This window comes from Chiloscyllium plagiosum, chromosome 26 (genome assembly GCF_004010195.1).
Source record: "Chiloscyllium plagiosum isolate BGI_BamShark_2017 chromosome 26, ASM401019v2, whole genome shotgun sequence".
NCBI classification, from domain to species: Eukaryota; Metazoa; Chordata; class Chondrichthyes; order Orectolobiformes; family Hemiscylliidae; genus Chiloscyllium; species Chiloscyllium plagiosum.
This window is the reverse complement of record NC_057735.1, coordinates 50,137,356-50,159,704: the sequence shown is the minus strand read 5'-3', so window position 1 is coordinate 50,159,704 and position 22,349 is coordinate 50,137,356. Positions and strand designations below refer to the sequence as shown.

Below are 22,349 nucleotides of genomic sequence, written 5' to 3'. Positions count from 1 at the left end.
CTTGGGAGACTCTCAGGGCTAGGCGTCTTCCTTCTTTCAAACGGTCTTACTTCCTCCTCTCTCTCACACTGTCACAGGGGCGTTAAGAACCGACACCTGTTCCAAGGTCACACCTGGAAGATCCAGGTTCTTAAAAAAGATGACTCCATTGAGCCCACCTATTCTCACAGCATGCCGACCGATATAACTCAGAGTAAAAACTTGAGATGTCGCACTGATACTTTCAGAGTCACAAATAAGAATCCCAGTGCCTTCTCTAATTGATGTACTGGATTGGAGGGTGGTCTTTTTCTTGGCCAGATACGCCAAGTATTTGCCAAGCCTATCGCCTTGTTCAAACAGCCTTTGTTTGATGGAGGGGAATTTTCTTTGCTGTCTGAATGAGCATGGAATTCAAAGTAACCTGGAGAGCTGCGACTCGCTGCAATTAGTCACTGATGGCCAATCAAAATATGCTGTCTCAGCTGCCTTCAACTGTACCTGGAGCAGATGTTGCTGCTCTCCCTTGTCGCTTACGGCTGGCCGAAGAGACAACTAACCCCCTCTCGTATACGTTAGCAGTCTCCCAGAGTATAGACAGGTTACTAGCCTTACCCGAATTGATAGCCAAAAATCCAAAAATGCTTTAAATTCACTTGTGAAGTACTCAACAAACTTACTGTCCTTGAGAATGAAAGGATCCATTCGTCAATGCTGTGAACCTGTTCCATTGCCTTTAATCTCAACCTTCAAATACAATGCCGCACATCAGAAATGGCTATGTTTTCAATTTTACAGGACATCACCAAATCGAGGAAAACCAAGGGTGCTAGAAAAAGGTCAATCCTGGTGGGACATTGTGTGGATTAGAGAAAAAGGTGAAGTCCCTACTCCTACGGTGGAGGCATCTCCAAACACCCACAAGCCCCAATTCCACACATAAGTCAACCAATTACTTGGATTGTGGAGAGGTATGTGTGTGACTATTGGGCATTCTATCCATTGTGGGGTTCATGACGTGATTAAAATCTCCCCCTATGATGTGTCACATTCTAAGGGCAATCAACTTCAAAAGCACAGCAGTCAGGAATCTGTGTGGAGTGTGCTGGGGGACAGTAGATATTTACGATGTCATACTCTTCACCATGTATTAAAGCTTTAAGAATTACAAACCGCCCATATTCATCTTTAACTTGATCTAAAAACGTAATGGGAGACACTGCTGGACAAGTATGGTCACTTCCCTGCTCTTAGTGTTAAAAGGACAAAAAAAACACCCAACCAAACCTACCCTGCTATAACTTTTGGTGTTCCTTGCAACAGGGCAATATTAACCCTCTCCTTCCCGAGACTTGAAAGTACTCCTTTTTTCTTGACTGGCGAGTGACTCCCCCTAATATTCCAGGTGCACCATTTGAGGAGACACTCAGCCACACCCCTCTATAACAACTGTTGAACCCCTGAAAGGAAGAACCCTTCTCACAACTCGCCAAGAGTAAAATAAATGGAGACTCATGGAGTCTAGAAAATACACACACTAAAACTACGTCAACAAAACTTTCAAAAATTACCTCTACTAAAAACCAAACGAAACTAATTCCAATGTACAAAAAACACTTGATGATAGACTCGCCCCCTGCCTACAGTACACAAAGTAGAGAAAAAAAAGGAAAAGAAAACATTAAATTATTGCCCATGTTCTTTGGACCATCCGATCTATTTCAAAGTGTCCAGAAGGTTTCTTGCTTTTCCTGAGGCGTAAAACACATGCATGGACCCTTCATGATTAAAATGGAGCATTGCCAGGTACCTGATGGAATACTGAATATCCAGATCCCTCAGTCTCTTCTTCACCTCATCAAAGGACTTCCTCTGCAGCTGTGATCCGTAACAGAAGTCCTGAAAAAACATGATCTTTGATCCTTTATAAACCAGGGCCTGTGGACCCTTTCCCAACAATCTGGAGGCTCCCATTAGCTTTTGTTTGTCCCTATCGGACTGGAATCACACAAAGACCGCGCTCTCAATCTGCACCTGGCCCACCCAGAAAACACAACAGCCATTCTTCGAGTAAGCTGGCTGGCTGCTCGCCTTCCTCTCGCTCCTACAGCCTTACCACCCAGATGTTTTCTCTTCAACCTCTATTCTTAAGGTAATCGACCAGCTCTACGAAGGCCTGTACGCTTCTCCAGGGCCTGGATATATCCTGCCAAGGACTCGACCACGGTCTCTGACGTCGTGGTCTGCTGCTCGACCTCCTCCCGAAATTCTGCAGTCCCTGCTCATGCTTCTGCAGCATGGCAGTGATTGGGTCCAGCCTGGTGCGGTTCTCTTCAATTGATGCCTTGATATTCTCCCAGGGTTTAGCGATGTCTACAGCCAAGCCTTGCTGAGTAGGTGAGTCCATCGACCACGAGTAGGGATTTCAGGGGATGCCACAGCTGCAGCCCCGTCTGATGCTGCAGGGAGTGTCCTGCCTGTTGTGATTTATTCTGTCCTTTACCTCTAGTCACCTTCCCTTACTGAAAAAGGTGCGCAGCAACTCTACTAATATTAAACTATCAATTATCTCCAAAATAGCTTAATTGGGAAGAGTGAAAGCACCACTTTGCTTTAGTTATGATGCAGAGCTCAGCAAGGCAGACCTGTTAGATTGCCACCATCTTGGATTCCCCCTCATCTCTGTTCTAAAGAGCCACCCGTTCACGGGAAGGCTATGCCTTCGGGTCCTAATCTCTCCTCCTCGTGGAAGTATCTTGTCCACGTCCACTCTTTCTAGGCCTCTCAGTTTCAATCATCCTTCATCATCCTCCACTAACCTTCTAAACTCTCATCAAGTACATACCCAAAAAAAGTGTTCAACTGTTCCTCAGGTGACAAGCCCTTCATCCCCGGGATCATTCTTGTGAAGCTCCCCTGGATCCTCGCCAGTGCCAACACATCCTCCCTTAGATACACGGCCCAAAACCGCTCACATTCCAAATGCAGTCTGGCCAGAGACTTATACAGCCTCAGCAGTACATTGCAGTTCTTTTATTCTAGCCCTCTTGAATGAATGCTAACACTACATTTGCATTTCTAACAATCAATTAAGCTTGCATGTTAAGGTTAACAGATTCTTGAACCAGGACTCCCAAATCACTTGTGCTCCAGATTTCCAAAGCCTTTCCCTATTTACAAAATAGTCTACATCTCTATTCTTCCGACCAATGTGCATAACCTCTCATTTTTCCAAATTGCATTCCATCTGACATTTCCTTGCACACTTTCCTAGCCAGTCTAAGTCTTTCTGCAGCCTCCCCACTTCCTCAACACTACCTCTCCCTTCACCTAACATCTGCAGACTGAGCAGCAAATGCCCTCAGTTCCTTTGTCCCCATCATTAATGTGTAATGTGAATAGTTGTGGTCCCAAAATTGACCGCTGCAAAACTTCATGAGTCACCAGCTGCCAGCCTGAAAAAAGATCCTTTTACCACCACTTTCTGCCTTCTGCCAGTCAGTCAATATTCTATCCAAGCCAGAACTTTGCACTTTCTTACTGCATTGGATCTTAATTAATTTAACAACCTAGTTTAGTGCAGGACCCTGTCAAAGGCCCTCTGCAAATTCAAACAGAACTCATTCACTGGCTCTTCCTTGTCTAATTTGCTCGTTACGTCCCCAAAGACTTCTGACAGATTTCAGACATGACGTCCCCTTGACAAAGCCATGCTGACTCTGCCCTATTTTACCATGCACCACAATTTCATCCTTAATAAGACATTAAAATCATACCAAAGACAGAAGCCAGGCTAACTGGCCTGCAGTTTCCAATCTTCTGCCTCCCTCCTTTGTAAATGGGCGTTACGTTAATCATTTTTCAGTCTTTTGGCACCCTCCCTGACTCCAATGATTCCCGAAATATCACCAATGCCTCTACAATTTCTTCAGCTGTCTTTTTCAGAACCCTAGGATGTAGTCTATCTAGTCTAAGCGATTTATCAACTTTCAGACCTTTCAGCTTCCCCAGTGACAGCCACTACACCACTCACTGACTCTCAAAGCTTTGGTATGCTGGTGTCTTTCACTGTGGAAACTGATGCAAAGTACCTATTCCTCCACCATTTCTTGGTTCCCTATTACTCCTTCTCCAGCCTAATTTTGCAGCAGCCCAATGTCTATTCTTGCCTTTTGGATATCTTACAAAAAACCCTAGCAATCTACTTTAATATTATTAAATTGCTTACTCTCATATTCCCTCCCCACCCACCACCACTTATTGTTTAGGTTGCCCTTTTTTAAAAGTTTAGAAGCTACTCTTTAAAAGGCTGCTCAATACTCTGGCTTCCTACTCATCTTTACAGTGGTGGTTTGGGCCACAAAGATTCTAGGATGACATGGTGGCTCAGTGTTAAACACTGCTGCCTCTCAGTGCCAGGTTCAATTCCAGCCTTGGGTAACTGTCAGTATAGATTTTGCATGTTCTCCACCTGGCTGCATGGGTTTCCGGGGATGGGATGGGTGGGATGCTCTTCAGAAGGTCAGTGCAGGAATGGTTATGTTGAATGATGTCTTTCCACACTATAGGGGTTTTATGATGCACCACACTGTATGCTTTTTCTTTTGATTTTATGCTTCCCCTGTCAGCCATGGTTACCTCATCCTACACATAGTATGTTTCTTCTTCCTTGGGATGAATTTCTGCCCCTAAATTACCCTCAAAATATCCTGTCATTGCTGCTTCACTGTAGTCCCTACTAGCTTCCCCTTCCAATTAACTCTGGCTCTTGGTTGTTGTAGTACGTTTACTCAATTATATACAGTCAAAAATCACAACACCAGGTTATAGTCCAACAGGTTTATTCGGAAGCACAAGCTTATGGATCGCGGCTCCTTCGTCAGCGCTGCTACCTGGCAATTGCATCCAATTACATCCGATTCCAGCTTCTCCTTCCCAAACTGCAGGGTAAATCCTAGGGGGTACCTTTACCTGAAGCTCCAAATTCAAGATTGTCTCATTATAGATCACCAATTCTAAATTAAGTATCCCCAGTGAGCTCTATCACAAACTGCTCCAAAAACAAAAAATCTCATTTCATTCCACAAATTCCTTTTCTTGGAATCTGCCATCAACTAGATATTTCCCAGTTCACCTACATACTGAAGTCCCCAAAATCATTGTAATTGCACTTTTCTTACTGCCTTTTTGATCTCAATTTATTTTCTGCCCAATCTTGACTACGGTTGGGAAGCCTATAAACACCTCACATCATTCTCTTTTTTCCTTTTGCGGTTCCTCAATTCTATCCACACAGCTTTGACGTTTACTGACTCTGCATAAATTTTTACTCTTGAATTAATTTCATTTCTTACTGAATAAAAGCCGAAAATTTGAGGACCACTCAACCCGAAATTTTAATATTAAATTTCTCTTCACAAATGCTGCCAGACCTGCACAGCTTTTCCAGCAATTTCTGCCTGTTTCATTCCTTACTAATAAGACAACTCTGTTCCTTCTGTTCAATATCCTAATAGTACGTTGCCAAATGTGCATTTATGAGCTATCCTTTAAGATAATTCACAATGAAAAAAAACACTGGAATGGTGGTATAATTGGAATTCCTTACAATTAGATCCTGGGACCTTGGAAATTAACCTGATAGGGGGACAAGGTTCAAATCCAAAATGTAGACAAAAATTTGATGACCAGAAAAGAAAACTGAGTGCTGAATTTTAGCCTGTGTAATAGTATGCAGAGCCTATAATTAGAGAACTCTTGGTATTACAAACCATGCAAGTTTCCCAAGGTCTCAGTTGAGGAGAACATGAACAGCAAGGGCTTGAGAGGTTCAACTCAGAAGAAAGGGAACAGTTTAATGACTGAATAATAAAGCTGTGAACAGAGACAGAAATGAAGTCATAGATAACTGCGTGGTAAACACTGAAGGTCTGGCAGAGGATTCTTTTTGGGGCCTAGGATACTGTAGTCTGAGCAAAACAATGGAATGTCCACCTGGGATTGCAGGATTGGGCAATTGAGATCAACACTACACACAGAAAGGAGGGAATGCTTGCATTTTCATCAGACTTATCTTTGTTCATCTTAAAGTGAAATTGTTAATTTATATTGAAATAGCATTTTGGTTTTGGGTTGGTCTGTTACAGTAAAAGTTAACATGTGAAATCTCATCTCAATTAATTTGTTAGCATTGTTTGGGTATTCCATTCTATTCAGGTTATAGGCTTCCATTGGGATCATAACTCTATATAAATATACGTATGCACCAAGCCCATCTTAGATTGGTTTGAAGTCACAATGGGTGATTGCTCACACATCTGAGCTATTTAATTATTTTCTGCTCCAGTGGTACCTGGCTTTCCCATATTTCCAAGCACCTCAGTCTTATGTTGTTTCATACTGGTGCCGGTTACCCATTGCCAAAACTAACAGATTTCTATTATTCTCATTCTTCTGCCATTCTTACCCTCTCAGTAGTCTCTGGTGGGTGGAATTTCTCAGATTGATTACACCAGTGATTCTCCACGTATTGCTTGAGAATTACAGATGCCAGCTGTGGACAAAAAGTGCTTAGTTAAATGTTTTTGCTCATATACATTTCTTGGATAACACATGTTGCGAAGCTGGGTAGAATAACAGAGTTGAAAAGAATGTATGGTCCCCTTTAAGACAGAAAATGCTTGTCAGTATACACAGCAACTGGGAGACGGGACGCCTACTTGCAGATCATTTCAGAGAACATCTCTGGGACACCTGCACCAACGTAACTAATCACTTCAACTCTCCCTCCCACTCCACTAAAGACATTGTAGGTCCTGGGCCTCCTCCATCGCCAAACCCTTACCACCTGACAGCTGGAGGAAGAGCGCCTCATATTCTGCCTTGGGACCCTGCAACCACACAGGATTGATGTGGATTTCAACAGTTTCCCCATTTCCCCTCCCCCAACATTATCACAGGTTCTAACTGCCCACCTGACCTGTCCATCATCTTTCTCACCTATCCACTCCACCCTCCTCTCCGACCTATCACCTTTTCCCTCACCTTCATCTACCTATTGCCATTCTCAGCTACCTTGCCCCCCCCCCCTTTACATTTATCTCTCAGACCCCCAGCCTCATTCCTGACAAAAGGCTTATGCCCGAAATGTTGATTCTCCTGCGCCTCGGATGCTGCCTGACCTGCTGTGATTTTCCAGCACCACACACTCGACGGGAGACAGGCTATTGCAAACTAGACACATGTAATAACTGGCTGTTAAATAGATACCTGAGTTTTGGTTGCTATTTTGACAACAATTCAAATCTGACCAATTGCTAGAGCCCTTCAAAGTCAATCCAATTTAAAATAATAATATTGACAGACTGAAACCAATACGACTATAAGACTTACAGGTGTAATCAGGGTATAAAAATTTGTGTTTTTGAAAAATCGGGTGGAGAGAAAGCCAGTGAAAGACATCTAATAGCCCTGAACAGGTCTGAAAGAAATCTCAGAAAGCACCCTTAGGAAAGATACCAAGGAATTTTATACAAAGACACTCTTAGGCAAAAAAAAATCAGAAGATGGCCAGGGAGAAGAAAGCAGAATCAGAAAGACGGAAGAAAGCAGCAGATGCAGAAGACGACAACATTAGACACTGTACGGACTTTAGTTACAGATTAAGTTACAGTCTAGTAATTGTTTAATATTTAGTAACACTGCTCCAATTATAATGCATTTTAATAGCATTGGTGTCAGATCGTGATTAGTTTAGAAAAAGAGGGTTTGGGTTTGCTGATAGTTTTGTTTAGTTCACTGTTAGGAAAATAAATAGTTTTTTTTCTTTAACGAGTGAAAATCAGGGGTTTTCTTTCACTCACATCATCATCAGATTACGAGGAGAGTTCCTCTGAGTGTTTTAATTAGCACAGGGGTTCCATCTCCACATCGTAACACACATCAGCTATCTATATTTGGTAATCTGAACTCTAATCTATTGGCTGTTGTGTTAGTAACCCAAACTAGGCCCTATCTCTTATGATCATAAACTTTACTATCTAAAACAGAATAGCATATAGCAGCAAATTCCAGGATCATGATAATTAAACCATAGTGTGTGTCTGGACACTAATCATGCGTCGTCATATTTTTTTCTTCCACATTTTGGAATACAATGACTGGCCAACACCTCATTGAGGGCAAATCAAATGTAAATTAAACTATTTTACATCTAACACAGTTTGCTCTGAATTTCACTTATCACACAAAAATGCAATGTACGCCACACAGAACAAAAATAACATGGCAGGCTGAACAATCTCAAACTAGTTAGGTCTAACTTAAGGGGAGTTAAGAGAGGGAGAGATGCTTCTGGTTTACTTTGCCTTTCAGCCCAACTCAGTAGGATATGACTGAAATTTTCAGGCAGACTTGACAGAAAACACATTTCTGACTGAAGGACTGCCTGTTTTTAGTTGCTAAATTGAGTACACTTTCTTATATAGGAGCGCCATAATGGCTCAGTGGTTAGCAGTGATGGCTCACAGCATCAGAGACAGGTTCAATTCCAGCCTTGGGTAACTGTCTGTGTGGAGCTTGCATGTTCTCCTCAAGTCTGTGTGGATTTCTTCCAGGTGCTCTGGTTTCCTCCCACAGTGCAAAATATGCAAGTTAAGTGGATTAGCTAATGGCAAATGCAGGGATATGGGGACAGGGTGGGGGGTTGGGTCTAGGATCAATGTTCTTCGGGAGGTCGGTGCACACTCCATGGACCAAATGATGTAGCTATGATATAGCTTGTGAGAGCTGGACCAAATCCTCACAAACCATTTCTTTGTCGGTTTCAATTTTAAAATGATCATTGCACTTGGGTCTTTGTCAGAATTCACAGCAAGGAAATCTTTATCTCTGGGGAGTAAATTTTTGATCTTTGGAATGGAACTATTTTCTGTAGCTATGAATACTAGATAAAGAACTCTCCATTCCACAAAAGCAACTTTATTCATAAACCCACTATCACCTGTCTATAGTTTGTTTCCCATGTGTTTTACGTTGACTGGCACCTTGTCTACTACCTTAAACATTAACTAATTTCATTATCGACACAACATACCATCTACAAGACGCCCAGCAGAAATGCACCAAAGCTTCCTCCACAGCACTTCCCCGCCTGCCACCTAGAAAGACAGGAGCAGCAAATGCCTGTCCTCTCCTATTTCGGAAGAATGCTGATGTTCCTTCATTGTCACCAGGTCAATATCCTGGAACTCCCTCCCTAACAGTATTGTCAATGGACCTACACCACATGGTTATCAATACTTTAAGAAAGCAGCTCATCACCACAAGCTCAAGGTCAATTAGATATGGATAGTAAACTTGTCAACAACACCGACATCCTATGAAAGCGTGATTTAAAAAAAAAAAATTTTTAAAAGGGCTTGGTGCTGCAAAGACCTTGTTTTAAGCTTATCCATGGCTTCAGAGTACATCCTATATGTTCTATAATTCAAATCTCATCGAGGGCGGGAGTCTCAGTAAGTGTAAGATTTTTTGAAGGTCCACTATGTTGGTTTACATAGGTTTCGTTCATTGTAATAATGGCCAAGTTTTTCAAATTTAAAGCTCTAATTGCCTTGACCTCCTCCAGACCAATGTTACCATGACATTCTGCACCTACCTGTCGAATAGCTAGAACACCTTGTGGATCCACTGTCAACTCAGCCAAGTGAACACCGAACTCTGAAATAGATTATATCAACACAATCCATTGAGAAATATAAAAGACTTAAGGAGAAAAAAAAATGTTATTCAATCCATGGCTAATTAGCAATTAACAATAATAGGAAGCTTATACCTTTGTCAAGGTTAGTAATTCTAAATTCTAAAAGGTGGGCTACTGGACCTGAGATGTTAACTCTGCTTTCGCTCTGCAGCTGCTGCCAGAGCTGCTGTCTCTCTCCAGCAATTTCAGTTTTGTTCTAATAACTCTAATCATCACTTAAATTCTAGACACCAGATGACAAAAAAAAAATTAACTGGAATATGAAAGCAGATTAGTCAAAAGAGAATGGTGAAAGTAAAGGTTCTGAAGGAAGTGGCTCTAGAAATCGTGGACGCATTGGTGATCATTTTCCAATGTTCTATAGATTCAGGATCAATTCCTGCAGATTGGAGGGTGGCTAATGTTGTCCCACTTTTTAAGAAAGGAGGGAGAGAGAAAACAGAATTATAGACCAGTTAGTCTGATCTCAGTGGTGGGAAAAATGCTGGAGTCAATTATAAAGAACAAAATTACGACACATCTGGATAGGCTTATGCCCGAAACGTCGATTCTCCTCCTCCTTGGATGCTGCCTGATCTGCTGCGCTTTTCCAGCAACACATTTTTAAGCTCTGATCTCCAGCATCTGCAGTCCTCACTTTCTCCTAGTTTTCATCAGTCAATGAAAGCAAGCATGCAGGTACAGCAGGCAGTGAAGAAAGCTAATAGCATGCTGGCCTTCATAACAAGAGGAATTGAGTATAGAAGCAAAGAGGTTCTTCTGCAGCTGTACAGGGCCCTGGTGAGATCACACCTGGAGTGTTGTGCGCAGTTTTGGTCTCCAAATTTGAGGAAAGACATTCTGGCTATTGAGGGAGTGCAGCGTAGGTTCACGAGGTCAATTCCCAGAATGGCGGTACTATCTTACGCTGAAAGATTGGAGCAACTGGGCATGTAACGCTTGAGTTTAGAAGGCTGAGGGGGGATCTGATTAAGACGTAGAAGATTATGAAGGGATTGGACACTCTGGAGACAGGAAGCATGTTTCCGCTGATGGTTGAGTCCCAAACCAGAGGACACAGTTTAAAAATAAGGGGTAGGCCACTTAGAACAGAATTGAGGAGAAACCTTTTCACCCAGAGAGTGGTGGGTTCATGGAATGCTCTGCCCCAAAAGGCCGTGGAGGCCAAGTCTCTGAATGCTTTCAAGAAAGAGTTGGATAGAGCTCTTAAGGAGAGTGGAATCAAGGGTTATGGGGATAAGGCAGGAACAGGATACTGATTGAGGATGATGAGCTATGATCATAATGAATGGTGGTGTTGGCTCAAAGGACTGAATGGCCTACTCCTGCACCTATTGTCTATTGTAAATGTGGGTCTCTTGGAGCCTGCGATAAAAGAAATTATAATGGAAAGTAACGATTTTACAATTAAGTTAAATACTTGTGTGCATGTCTTCACAACCGAACCAACAAAGCTAATACCACAAATAGTTGGGAACCAAGTTTCTAACGCAAGTGAGAAAACTAAGTATGAATTATGTAAAAATGTAATAGTCAACAAATCTCCTGATTCTGAAAACCTATATGCTATTATTACATAAAAATGGGTGCAGAGATAGCAACAATGATCTCCCAATATTACAAAGATACCACAAGTTACAATAGATTGAAAGCTAGATAATTTAATACTATTACTGAAGAAGGAAGGAAGAGAATAAAGAGAAACTACACACAAATTTGCTGCAATTTAGTCATCAGAATTGATTAATAAGGTAGTGTTTACCAGCGCTTTAAAATCTGCCCCAAACCTCTTGCATCTATCCTATTCCCCTGTCAGGACCATCTCCCTCACTGTCCTTGCATGGCCCATCTCTTTTCTGGTTCTCCCTCCATCCCCATTAAGGCACTCATCTTCTTAACCTTGACCTCTCATACTCAGTACTATTCGCCTTTCAGATGCTTCACGTCCCCAGACACCTTGCAGCCTCCCTCTTTTGCCTAAATTGCTTTTTCCAGCACCCACTCCCTGATCTCAGCACAACCCCCATACAGGTTCTGTACTCCTGACCCTTTGCCTTCAAAACTCCTACATTGTCAGCACTTACTAACACTGCTCGCTGCTCCTCCAAACACAGGTTGTTTCTCTCCTGTTTTTGCTGATAGCTTCACTAGTGGACCCATGATTGGAGAAGCAGTTCCTCATCCTTCACTTCTGGTCAACTGACACGAGTAACTTTTCTTGTGATCATCCCCTTGAGAGGAGTCTCCAGGGCGACTTCAGGATTTTCAAGAGACTTTCCCAACACACTCACATACTTAGAGCATATACAGATAAATTTGTTGCATGACAATATTGACCTAATAAAAAAAATCAAGTGCAACGTCCTATATTCAGTCAGGTTGAGAAGAATAAGAGATGATTTCACTGAAACAGAATAATTATGTTTGGAAGACAAGTGAATCTACAATTTACTCGCCTGAGGACATTATCGTATCCTTTGAGAATACCTGCTGTTTCTGTGTTTGATAAGTAGTTCTGGTCACTCTGCTGCAGGAAGGATACTTTTAAATTGAGAGTTCAGAAAAGATTGCCCAAGATGATCCAGGTTCAATTCCCGCCTTGGGCAACTGTCTGTGCGAAGTTTGCACATTCTCCGTGTCTGCATGGATTTCCTCCGGATGCTCAGATTTCCTCCCACAGTCCAAAACATGTGCAGGTTAGATGAATTGGCCATGCTAAATTGCCCGCAGTGTTAGGTGAAGGCGTAAATGTAGAGGAATGGGTCTGGGTGGGTTGCTCTTCGGAGGATCAGTGTGGACTTGTTGGGCCGAAGGGCCTGTTTCCACACTGTAAGTAATCTAAAAAAAATGTTGTCAGGAATAGACGGTTTGAGTTATAAAAATACTGGATAGGTTGGGACATTTTCACTGGAGCACATGAGTTCAGGTGTGACCGTATAGAGGTTTTGTAAAATCATTAGGGGCATAGTCTCTTCCCTAGAGCAGGGGAGATGGAAAGTAGGGGATATGCTTTTAAGGTGAAAGGAAAATGTTTTAAAAAGGACTTGAGTGGCAAGTTTTTTTTTTAATAGATATTTTTATTAGAAATTTAGTGGCAAGTTTTTTTAAAAAAACACAAACATTCTTTGAGTGTAAAATGATCTGCCAGAGGAATCAGTGAATGCAGGTACATTTACAACATTTAAAAAACATTTAAATATACAAATAGGAAAGGTTTGGAGGGATATGGGCCAAATGTAGGCAAGGAGGACTAGTTTAGTTTGGAAATATGGTCAACGTGGACTAATTAGACTGAACAGTCTATTTTATTGTTGTATGACTCTACTCCTAGCACCAAGAGATTAGAATTCATAAGGAAAAGCATTGTCTCAGTTAAAATGACAGCATGCACTGCAGAGATCCAAGGTATGATTCTATGATGTCTTGATACCTGCAGTCATCCCATGGAAGAAAAAAAATCCAAGGCTATTTTGTTCAGGAAACTTAGCATATTATAAAACTAAGAGTATAGTCCTGGTACTATACTACTGATAGACAAACTGCTTATGAACAGCAATCAAACAGCTCATTCCTCATGACTAATTCGAATGAATGATAGTAGCTCAGACTCTGAGTCACTCGTAGAATTGATTGCAATGAAGATCTTGAAGAACAGAACACAAACGGCTGTATAATAGCAAGAATTTTCAGAAAACCAAATTTCCAGACTTTAAAAAAAACATTTATGAGCAATCGCCTGGATCACTGGATATCTGGTCGGCATGGACAGATTGGACCGAAGGGTCTGTTTCCATGCTGTACACCTCTATGACTCTACGACAATTCTTCTACACAGTAATCTCCCATTGTTTGAGATTGTCACCGTGTCACGTGAATGTTATTTGCCACTTATCAGGCAAGTCTGGATGTTGCCCAGTCTTGTAACAAGGTGAGACAGATAGTTTCAGTATCCAGGCAACATTTCACTCAACACAATACCTTTCTTGCAGCCCCCTTCCCTAAATGCTCACCCCCACCCCCTTGCCCAACACCTTCAACATCCAAACGTCCCCCCACACTTCCTCAATGTTCACCCTTACTCACTGCACCCATACCAAACCTCCTAGCTCCCACCCTTCAGCATCCCATCCCCTTCTGCCTATGCTCTCACCATCCAGTCACCTCACCCCCGCCGCCATTCCAACCCTCCCACTCCCCCCTCCCAATCCTCCCAATCCTCCCACTCCCCCCGGCCCCCTCCCATTCACTCACCCTCTGTCACCTCCAGGACTTTAATCTGTTCCTCGCCAGCGGCCCGTACTTCCTGCACGGGGGACAGGATGGAGCTGAGTGCCTCGAAGAGCGCCTCTTTGAGTCCCTGTTGCACAGCCCCGGTGCCAGGGTTCCCATGAGCCGCTCCGCCGCGGAGTCCCGCGCCCGCTCCCGCCGCCGCCATTTTCCCGCCGACCGGAAACCAGGACTCCGCATGCGCAGAGGCGGCTCCAGGTCCAGGCTCCGGCTTGAAGCGTCAGCGCTCGCGAGGAATTAACGGTCACTTCCATTCAGCTTTGGCACAAAACTAATTCTGTGAAATACAAAAACGTGCAGCAGCCGCCAAACAGTGTGCTTCAAAAGCCGCAGACAAAAGGAAAAGTTCAAATGAAAATAAATTATCGTAAGAAAGCTGATAACAAAGAGCAGAGGGTAAGGACAGGTGTGGAGGGGGGCGTGGTCTCCACGCCCACTCGCCTTCCCGCCAAGTGGGCTTCTGGGTGAATTACAACAACAACATTCTCCCCATGTAGCGCCAAAATGGGGTTTGGCAAACTTTCGATTCGGGTGTGCGTCCCAAATAAACAATCTTTATACGAACGCGCAGAGTTTAAGAATCAACCTGGAAAAAAAAATGCCGCGTGACATTCATTTTGAAAGTCATGACTTGGAGGAGCTGGGGTGGACAAAGTTAAAAAAATCTCACAACACCAGGTTATAGTCCAACAGGTTTATTTGGAAGCGCTGCTCCTCATCAGGCGATTGTGGAGGTTACACCTCACTTCGAGTACATAGCAGGTACTCATGCGTCTAAGCCAACGTTGTCGATCTCATACACTGAAGGCAAGGAGGCCCTGAGGCATGGTACATTGGCGAGACCCAACAGAGGCTACGACAACGGATGAATGGACACTGCGCAACAATGAACAGACAGGAGTGTTCCCTCCCAGAGAACATTTCAGCGGTCTGGGACATTCGACCTTGGACCTTCGGGTGACCATCCTCCAAGGTGGACTTCTGGACAGACAACACAAAGTGGCCGAGCAGAGGCTGATAGCCACGTTTGGTACCCATGGGGATGGCCTCAACCAGGACCTTGGGTTCATGTCACACTATAGGTGACCCTACTGCACTACACACACTCACACAGACCCTCTCTCGTACACAAGCTTTCTCTCATACGGGCACACATACACTCACACGCACCCTCTCACAGACTTATATCCCTTTACACTCACACACATACACATACTCTCTCACAGACACTCATAACCCCCACCCACTGGGGTGAATTTATACTTGCAGAATTACATTTTATTTTGCTCAAAAACTGCATGAATCCATGTAAGATTCAGTAAATCTGTTTTTTAGATTAGAATCAGTTTGAACATTGTGGCACAGACAGCCTCACACATGTGGGATATAAATGAATTAATGTTATTTCTGCAAGTATAAATTCTGATACAGAACAGGAATGAGAAAATACATATTCAGCAAAAAGAAAGGATACGTTAGCATGAGACGTGAATACAGAACAATGGTGGATATATGGGCAAACAGGAAAGCACCTGTTTCTCCCTTACACGGAGACACAGGAACAAACCCTAATCAAAGAGGTCAAAGTGGCCTCTGGATGGAAATAGATGCTGATAGAAGAAAAGATATGCCTAATCAATAATCTACAATAGACTGACGTCAAACACCCTTATGGGAGTCAGAGATAAGAGTTTGTCACGGACAAGACAGGATAAACAGAAGTTGTGGGATCAGTCTTAAGGAAATGAGTGACGTAAGCAAAGCAGGGAACAAACAATGGAATAAGGAAAACATATGGGAAAAGAAACTGTATAAATTGCAAGGGCTTTTTGGGATATACTGTGCATTTTGTCATTGCCTTACCTGGCAATTAGACAAAGCACCCACCTATAGATGTACAAATAAATGGCTGATTCAGAAATTTGGTCTCGGACTGAAATTATTGATGTGAGTGGGCTTTTGTTTCTCACACACAGGACACCTCACATCTTCAATGCATTATCTGGGCCGACATGACACCAGTTGTTAAAGTTCACTTGAGAATATAACTTTAAAAAAGTTCTGCGATTTACATATGAAAGAACTAAAACCAGCATGTTCATTCTAAAAGATGAGAGACTTAACAAACAATCCTGGTCTTTTTCAATATATAATTTCAGTTACATTACACTGTAAACTTTTGCTATAAATTCTATGTCTTACAATCTTATACTCCAAAACTACCTGGTGAAGAAGCTACGCGCTGAAAACTAGCGCTTCCAAATAAACCAGTTGGACTATAACCTGGTGTTGTGTGATTTTTTTTTAACTGTGGAGGTTAAGATCATGCTCACAGAATGTATAGCCAAAGGACTTCAATGTCATGGAGATGTGATACATTAAACAATCTTAGATTAAAACTTTCAACTTTTATAAGAGGATATGCTTCTTTAATTAAATTGCATTCTCAAGATAGCTCAGGTTTTTAAACAATAAGTATGAGGTCTGTAATTTAAAAGAAGTTCTGGGATTTACATTTCAAAGAACAGAAACCAGCATATCCCATTATAAAAGATGAAAGTTTTAATCTTATATTGTTATTGTATCACATCTCTGTGACACTGGAGTCCTTTGGCTATAAATTCTGTGAGCATGACCTTAACCTGCGCAACCACCTGATGAAGGTGCTCTAAAAGCTGGTGCTTCCAAATAAACCTGTTGGATTATAACCTGGTATTGAATGATTTTTTAACTTTGAAAGTCCCATAAGGGCAACTTCCTCGAATGAGGGGATGGTTTACAGCAACTTTCAATAGTGATAGGGAAATGATCCTCAGGGACAGAATTTATTCGCATTTGGAAAAGCATGGACCTAGTGGAGAGAGTCAGCATGGTTTTGTGAGGGGAAGTCTTGTCTTACAAACTTGTTTTGAGTTTTTTGAGCAAGTGACAACGATGATAAGTGAGAATGAAGGTGTTAGATATTGTCTCCATAGACTTTATATGGTACACCACTCCAGAAGATGGGATCAATGGTGAGTTGAATACAAATTGACTTGGTCATAGAAGACAAAGTGCAGCGATGGAAGGGTGTTTTTTTCTGGAGTTCTGTTACGAATGGTATTCATAAAGGATCAGTGCTGGGACATCTGTTGTTCGTAATATATATAAAATTAATTTAAATGAAAATGTAAGTGGTCTGATTAATAACTTTACAGACAACACGACAATTGGAGTTCTGAGGGATAGTGAGGAAGGATTCTCAAAACATACATCAACATTTACATCAATTGGAAAATTGGGTGCAGAAATGGCAAATGAAGTTTAATCTGGATAGCTGAGGTTTGGAAGGATCAGTCCTGTGTCTACTATTGTGTGTCATTTTTATAAACAATTTGGGTGGGAGTACAGGAGGCTGGGTTAGTAAGTTTGCGGATGACATCAAAATTGGTGGACAGTGAAGAAGGATTTCTAATGTACAATGGGATCTTGATCAATTGGGCCAGTGGGCCGAGACATGGAAGGTGGAGTTTAGTACTCATAAATGTGTGGTGTTTCATTTTGGTAAGACAAACAAGGGCAGGAAAGGACCTGGTGGCTATGAGTAGTTAATAGTAGGGGTCTGGGAAGTGCTGTCAAATAGAGACCCAGGGAGTGCAGGTACAGAGTTCCTTGAAACTGTCGTCACAGGAGAACGTGGTTGTAAAGGTGACATTTGGCATGCTTGCCTTCATAGGTCACAGCACTGAGTACGGGGAGTTGGGACATCATGTTACAGCTGTATGAGAAATTGGTAAAACCACATTTGGAATACTGTGTACAATTCTAGTTGCTCTGCTGTAGGAAGTATGTTAATAAACTGGAAAGGGTGCAAAAACATTTCTCAGGATGTTACCAAGACTGTAAGGTTTGAGTTATAAGAACAGGCTGGATTGACCTTTCTTCATGGAATGTAGGAGGCTGAGGGGTGACCTGATAGAGGTTTGTAAAATCGTGAGTGGCACAGATAGGGTGAATAGTCAATGTCTTTCCCCCAGGGTAGGGGAGTCCAAAACCAGATGGCAAATGCTTAACGTGACAGGTATAAGATATAAATTCCCTCCAAGTCACAATATATTCTAACTTTGAACCTACGGTCTTTCCTTCATCATTAATGGATCAAAATCCTGGAACTGCCTAGCCCGCAGCTTTTGGACGTACCTTAGTGGGCGGCACGGTGGCACTGTGGTTAGCATTGTTGCCTCACAGTGCCAGAGACCTGGGTTCAATTCCTGCCTCAGGCGACTGACTGTGTGGAGTTTGCACATTCTCCCCGTGTCTGCGTGGGTTTCCTCCGGGTGCTCCGGTTTCCTCCCACAGCCCAAAGATGTGCAGGTCAGTTGAATTGGCCATGCTAAATTGCCCGTAGTGTTAGGTAAGGGGTAAATGTAGGGGTCTGGGTGGGTTGCGCTTCGGCGGGTCGGTGTGGACTTGTTGGGCCGAAGGGCCTGTTTCCACACTGTCATGTAATCTAATCTAATCTTAACCATATTCCCTTCAACTGCTACAGTCTTCAGCTCACCACTATTTTCTCAAGGGCAACAAAGTGGAATACTAACAATACTAATGTCCTGTGAATGATATTTTCTAAAACTGGAGTCACATAGGACAGATTAGGTAAGAATACCAGTTTTTCTTCCTTGAAGTGTGTAAGAACCAGTTAAGACTTCAAAGTAATCAGAGAACATCATGGTCATAAATTACTAATTTGTTGAAGTTCCTATGTTGGGATTTGAACAGTGTTGCTCATCCAGTTCCATTAGGAGAAAGTGAGGACTGCAGATGCTGGAGATCAGAGCTGAAAATGTGTTGCTGGAAAAGTGCAGGTCAGGCAGCATCCAAGGAGCAGGAGAATCGACGTTTTGGGCATGAGCCCTTCTTCAGGAAGGAAGGCCTCCTGAAGAAGGGCTCATGCCCGGAACGTCGATTCTCGTGCTCCTTGGATGCTGCCTGACCTGCTGCGCTTTTCCAGCAACACATTTTCAGCATCCAGTTCCATTAGACCATTAGATCTGCCATATTTGCTTTAATGGAAGATGTGGATTGTTCTGAGATATGAATCTGTGGAATTCATTGCTACAGAAGGCTATGGAGGCTAGTTCTTTGAGTATATTAAAGACTGAGATGGGAGATTCTGGAGTATCAAGGGGATCAAGGATTATGGAGAGAAAGAATGAGAATGGGGTTGAGAAACGTATCAGCCATGATTGAATGGCAGAGCAGCCTCAATGTGCTGAATTGCCTAATTTCTGCTCCTACGCTTTAAGGTTTTATATACATTCCAACCATGGTGTAGAATGAACCACAGATCCTGCCATATCATAAATGGTTTCCATGCAACAGAAGAGGATAACCCATAAGGCAACATATTTATCAGCAGCCAGTTGTAGTCAAAACCTCTAAATATTTTGGAAAGTGAAATATACAGTCCTTACTAACAATTGCCAGATCCACATATCCACAACTGTAGAGACATTTCTGGTATTTACTCAGATTGTCCAAATTATATTTGTTAATTTATAGCATATCTAAAATGTTAAATATGGTATTCTTGACCCATTTAACAGCAGATAAAAAACAGGATATTGTTCATTTGAAGCATTCATTGAGGGGAATGTGCTGTCCATGTCATATCTGATTTTGAAATAACATAGCAGCTCAAGAAAATGGAATCTAAAGGGTGCGGAGAAGAGGGAGATTGGTTAGCTGGAAACTGAATTATTGTCAAAGTCAGCAAAAAAAAAATGTTCTGTTAAAGCCAGAACATTTATGATCCAAATATTTCAAAGAATAGTATCAGTTTGAAACCTCAGGATTGGAAGATCAGCAATGTTAGAATGATGTGACTGTAACTTTCGCAGTTAATGTCTTTTTATTCTTCTCTGTCAATAGTGCAGAACATGTTCAGCCATTAGAATAGTGTCAGCTGGAAGAACTAGCCATCTTAATCTCACTTTCTCACTTTTTCTCTGTTTCCCTGTTACTGCGCTTCAAGAGCATATCCAAGTACGTTTTAAACATGATAATCTCTACTAACCTCTCAGGCAGTGAGTTTCAGATGTCTACTATCTTCTGGGTGTACTCTCAACTCCCTTTTATGTCTTTTATCAATTAGTTTAAATTCAGGTTTCCTGTTTGTTGCCCTCACTGCTAAAGAAATGATACTTCATACGCACTTTATCCAGGCCCCTCGATTAAATCTCCTCAGAAATCATCAGTCTATCTGCATCTTTCTTCCCAACTAAAATTCTCAAAACCTGATAAAATCACTATAAATCTCCGATGTGCCTTTTCTGGTATGAACATATCTTCCTGTATTGCAGTGACCAGAACTGTACACAATTCTCTAGCTGGAACTTATACAAGCACTTTATACAAATTCTAGGAATGTTTTCCAATATGGCTTACCTATCCGGAAAATCAATCTGATGGCAAGAGGATATCATATGTGATACAGCACGTGGTTCAAAAAGGCACCTTGTTCTCAAGGGCATCCAGGGAATGAGCAATAAATGTTGGACTAGCCAGCGACACACCGAGTACATATAAAGATGGGCTAAGCGATCCCATAATTGACAAATCAAATTTAAACTCTGTAGTCCCACCAAATCCATTTGTGAATGGTGGTGGGCAAATCATTGGAGGAAGAAGCTCCACAAATATTCCCATCCTTAATGATGGGAATCCTAGCACAGATAAAAGAAAAGACCTATCATTTTCAGCCAAAAATGCTGAGTAGTCGATCTATCTCAGTCTCCTCCTGAGGTCTCCAGAATCACAGATATCAGTCTTCAGCCAATTCAATTCATGCCTCTTGCAATCAAGAAATGGCAGAAGGCACTGGATATGGAAAAGATTATGGGTTCCGACAACACCGCAGCAAGGTGTGTGCTCCAGAACTAGCTGCACCCTAGCCAAAGTTATATAATAGTTACATTGGTATTGAAATAACTCCACCGAGGTCAACATCCCATCACAAAGTCACCCTTTACTTACAAGTGCTTAGCTATCTTCGTCAGAGCCAGCTCTTAGTGTAAACATACCGATTTATTTTAATTTTTCCCCTCACATATGACCACTGCACAGCAGTAGTGCTTACATTTCCCCACATCACCCATGGCTGTGTGTGTATGGGTAGCAACTCAGTAAAATGACACCATTGTGCAAGAATTTTATTCTATAGTTTCCACCACCAGGAAAATACCCACATAGCTAGTGAAACATTAACAAGCAAAGTCTAAAATGGGTAATGCGTAAGTGAAGTAAATAAAAGGGAGAGTTCGAGATTATATCAAAATAAAATTGGAGGTGGAAATAAAGCACTCTATGCCCTGAGGTACCCACCACCCTCTAAACACTACTGTTTACATCTGTCGGTCGGGCGTCCTAGATCAGGCCTGTTAATCTTGTCTAATTAGGGAACTCATATTCTATGAGGTCCATCTGGCTGACATTGTTACAATTGCTACATCCCTCCCCCCATGTCGAGATGTAGACCCGTTGTTTTACGTGTAGCTTCTTCTGGGGCATTCCCACACTGGATCCCATTCCTCTGACTTAACCTTGGATACAGGTGACTGCCAGACAGTATCCCACCTCTTGTGCCCAGAGTATCTTTGAAGAGGAGGATGAATTTCTTCCAACAGTAAAGGGACGAAGCTGTGATATTCTCTGCATTCATATCAGACTCCGAGGTTTCTTCAGCAGTTAGATGGAAGGGGAGAACCCATGGGTTCCGACAGACCTGAGCTGTTCTGAGGGGCCGGGTATGCTTTACTTCTGTCCTATGTGTAAGTTTGCAGCTTTTCATGAGAGGACTGCCTCACCTACTGAACATCGTATGTCATGGAACTTGACTGCGTGTCGACATGCCTCTTATCTGTGCATGGCTATTTCCATGGTTTTGGTAACAAACTTCATCCCCTAAAGTAAACTCTCTCATGCTTAGAAGAATCTTGTGTTTGGCACTGGCATTCCTGATACCATTTCAACCCCCATCCTGGCCCAGGAAGATCATTTTTAACTTGGTGCGAGTCTTCTCCCCATTAGCAACTCTGGTGAAGCTATCCCTGGAGTTGCATGGGGGGAAGTGTCAAATGAAGCTATAGGCTGTTTCTTTAAGCCTGCCTTCGAAGTCTAACTGTTTTTTCCACCAGACTGTTGGGACAATGGATGGTATGGAGCTGTCCTCATATGCTGAATGCTATTCGAGTTTCAGAAATACTCAAATTCCCTGCTGGTAAATGATGGCCCATTGTCTGTAACCAACACTTCTGGGAGCCCATGTCCTGCAAAGGATACT

The 22,349-nt window shown here is 42.3% G+C and overlaps 1 protein-coding gene across 2 annotated transcripts in view; it reads right to left on the bottom strand.

Moving 5' to 3' along the window:
* The window catches only part of ipo9 (importin 9), a 71,433-nt gene extending 57,142 nt beyond the window's left edge, over positions 1-14,291 (bottom strand). The window contains exons 1-3 of one of the 2 annotated variants that reach the window (XM_043717095.1): positions 13,994-14,291; positions 9,638-9,699; positions 6,446-6,532 (exon numbers count right to left, since the gene is read on the bottom strand). In XM_043717095.1, coding sequence (XP_043573030.1) covers positions 6,446-6,532; positions 9,638-9,699; positions 13,994-14,177 — 333 coding nt within the window. In that variant the 5' untranslated portion in view covers positions 14,178-14,291. The remainder of the gene's footprint in view (positions 1-6,445; positions 6,533-9,637; positions 9,700-13,993) is intronic. The other variant, XM_043717094.1, reaches the window with a different exon arrangement.
* Positions 14,292-22,349: the final 8,058 nt, after the last annotated feature.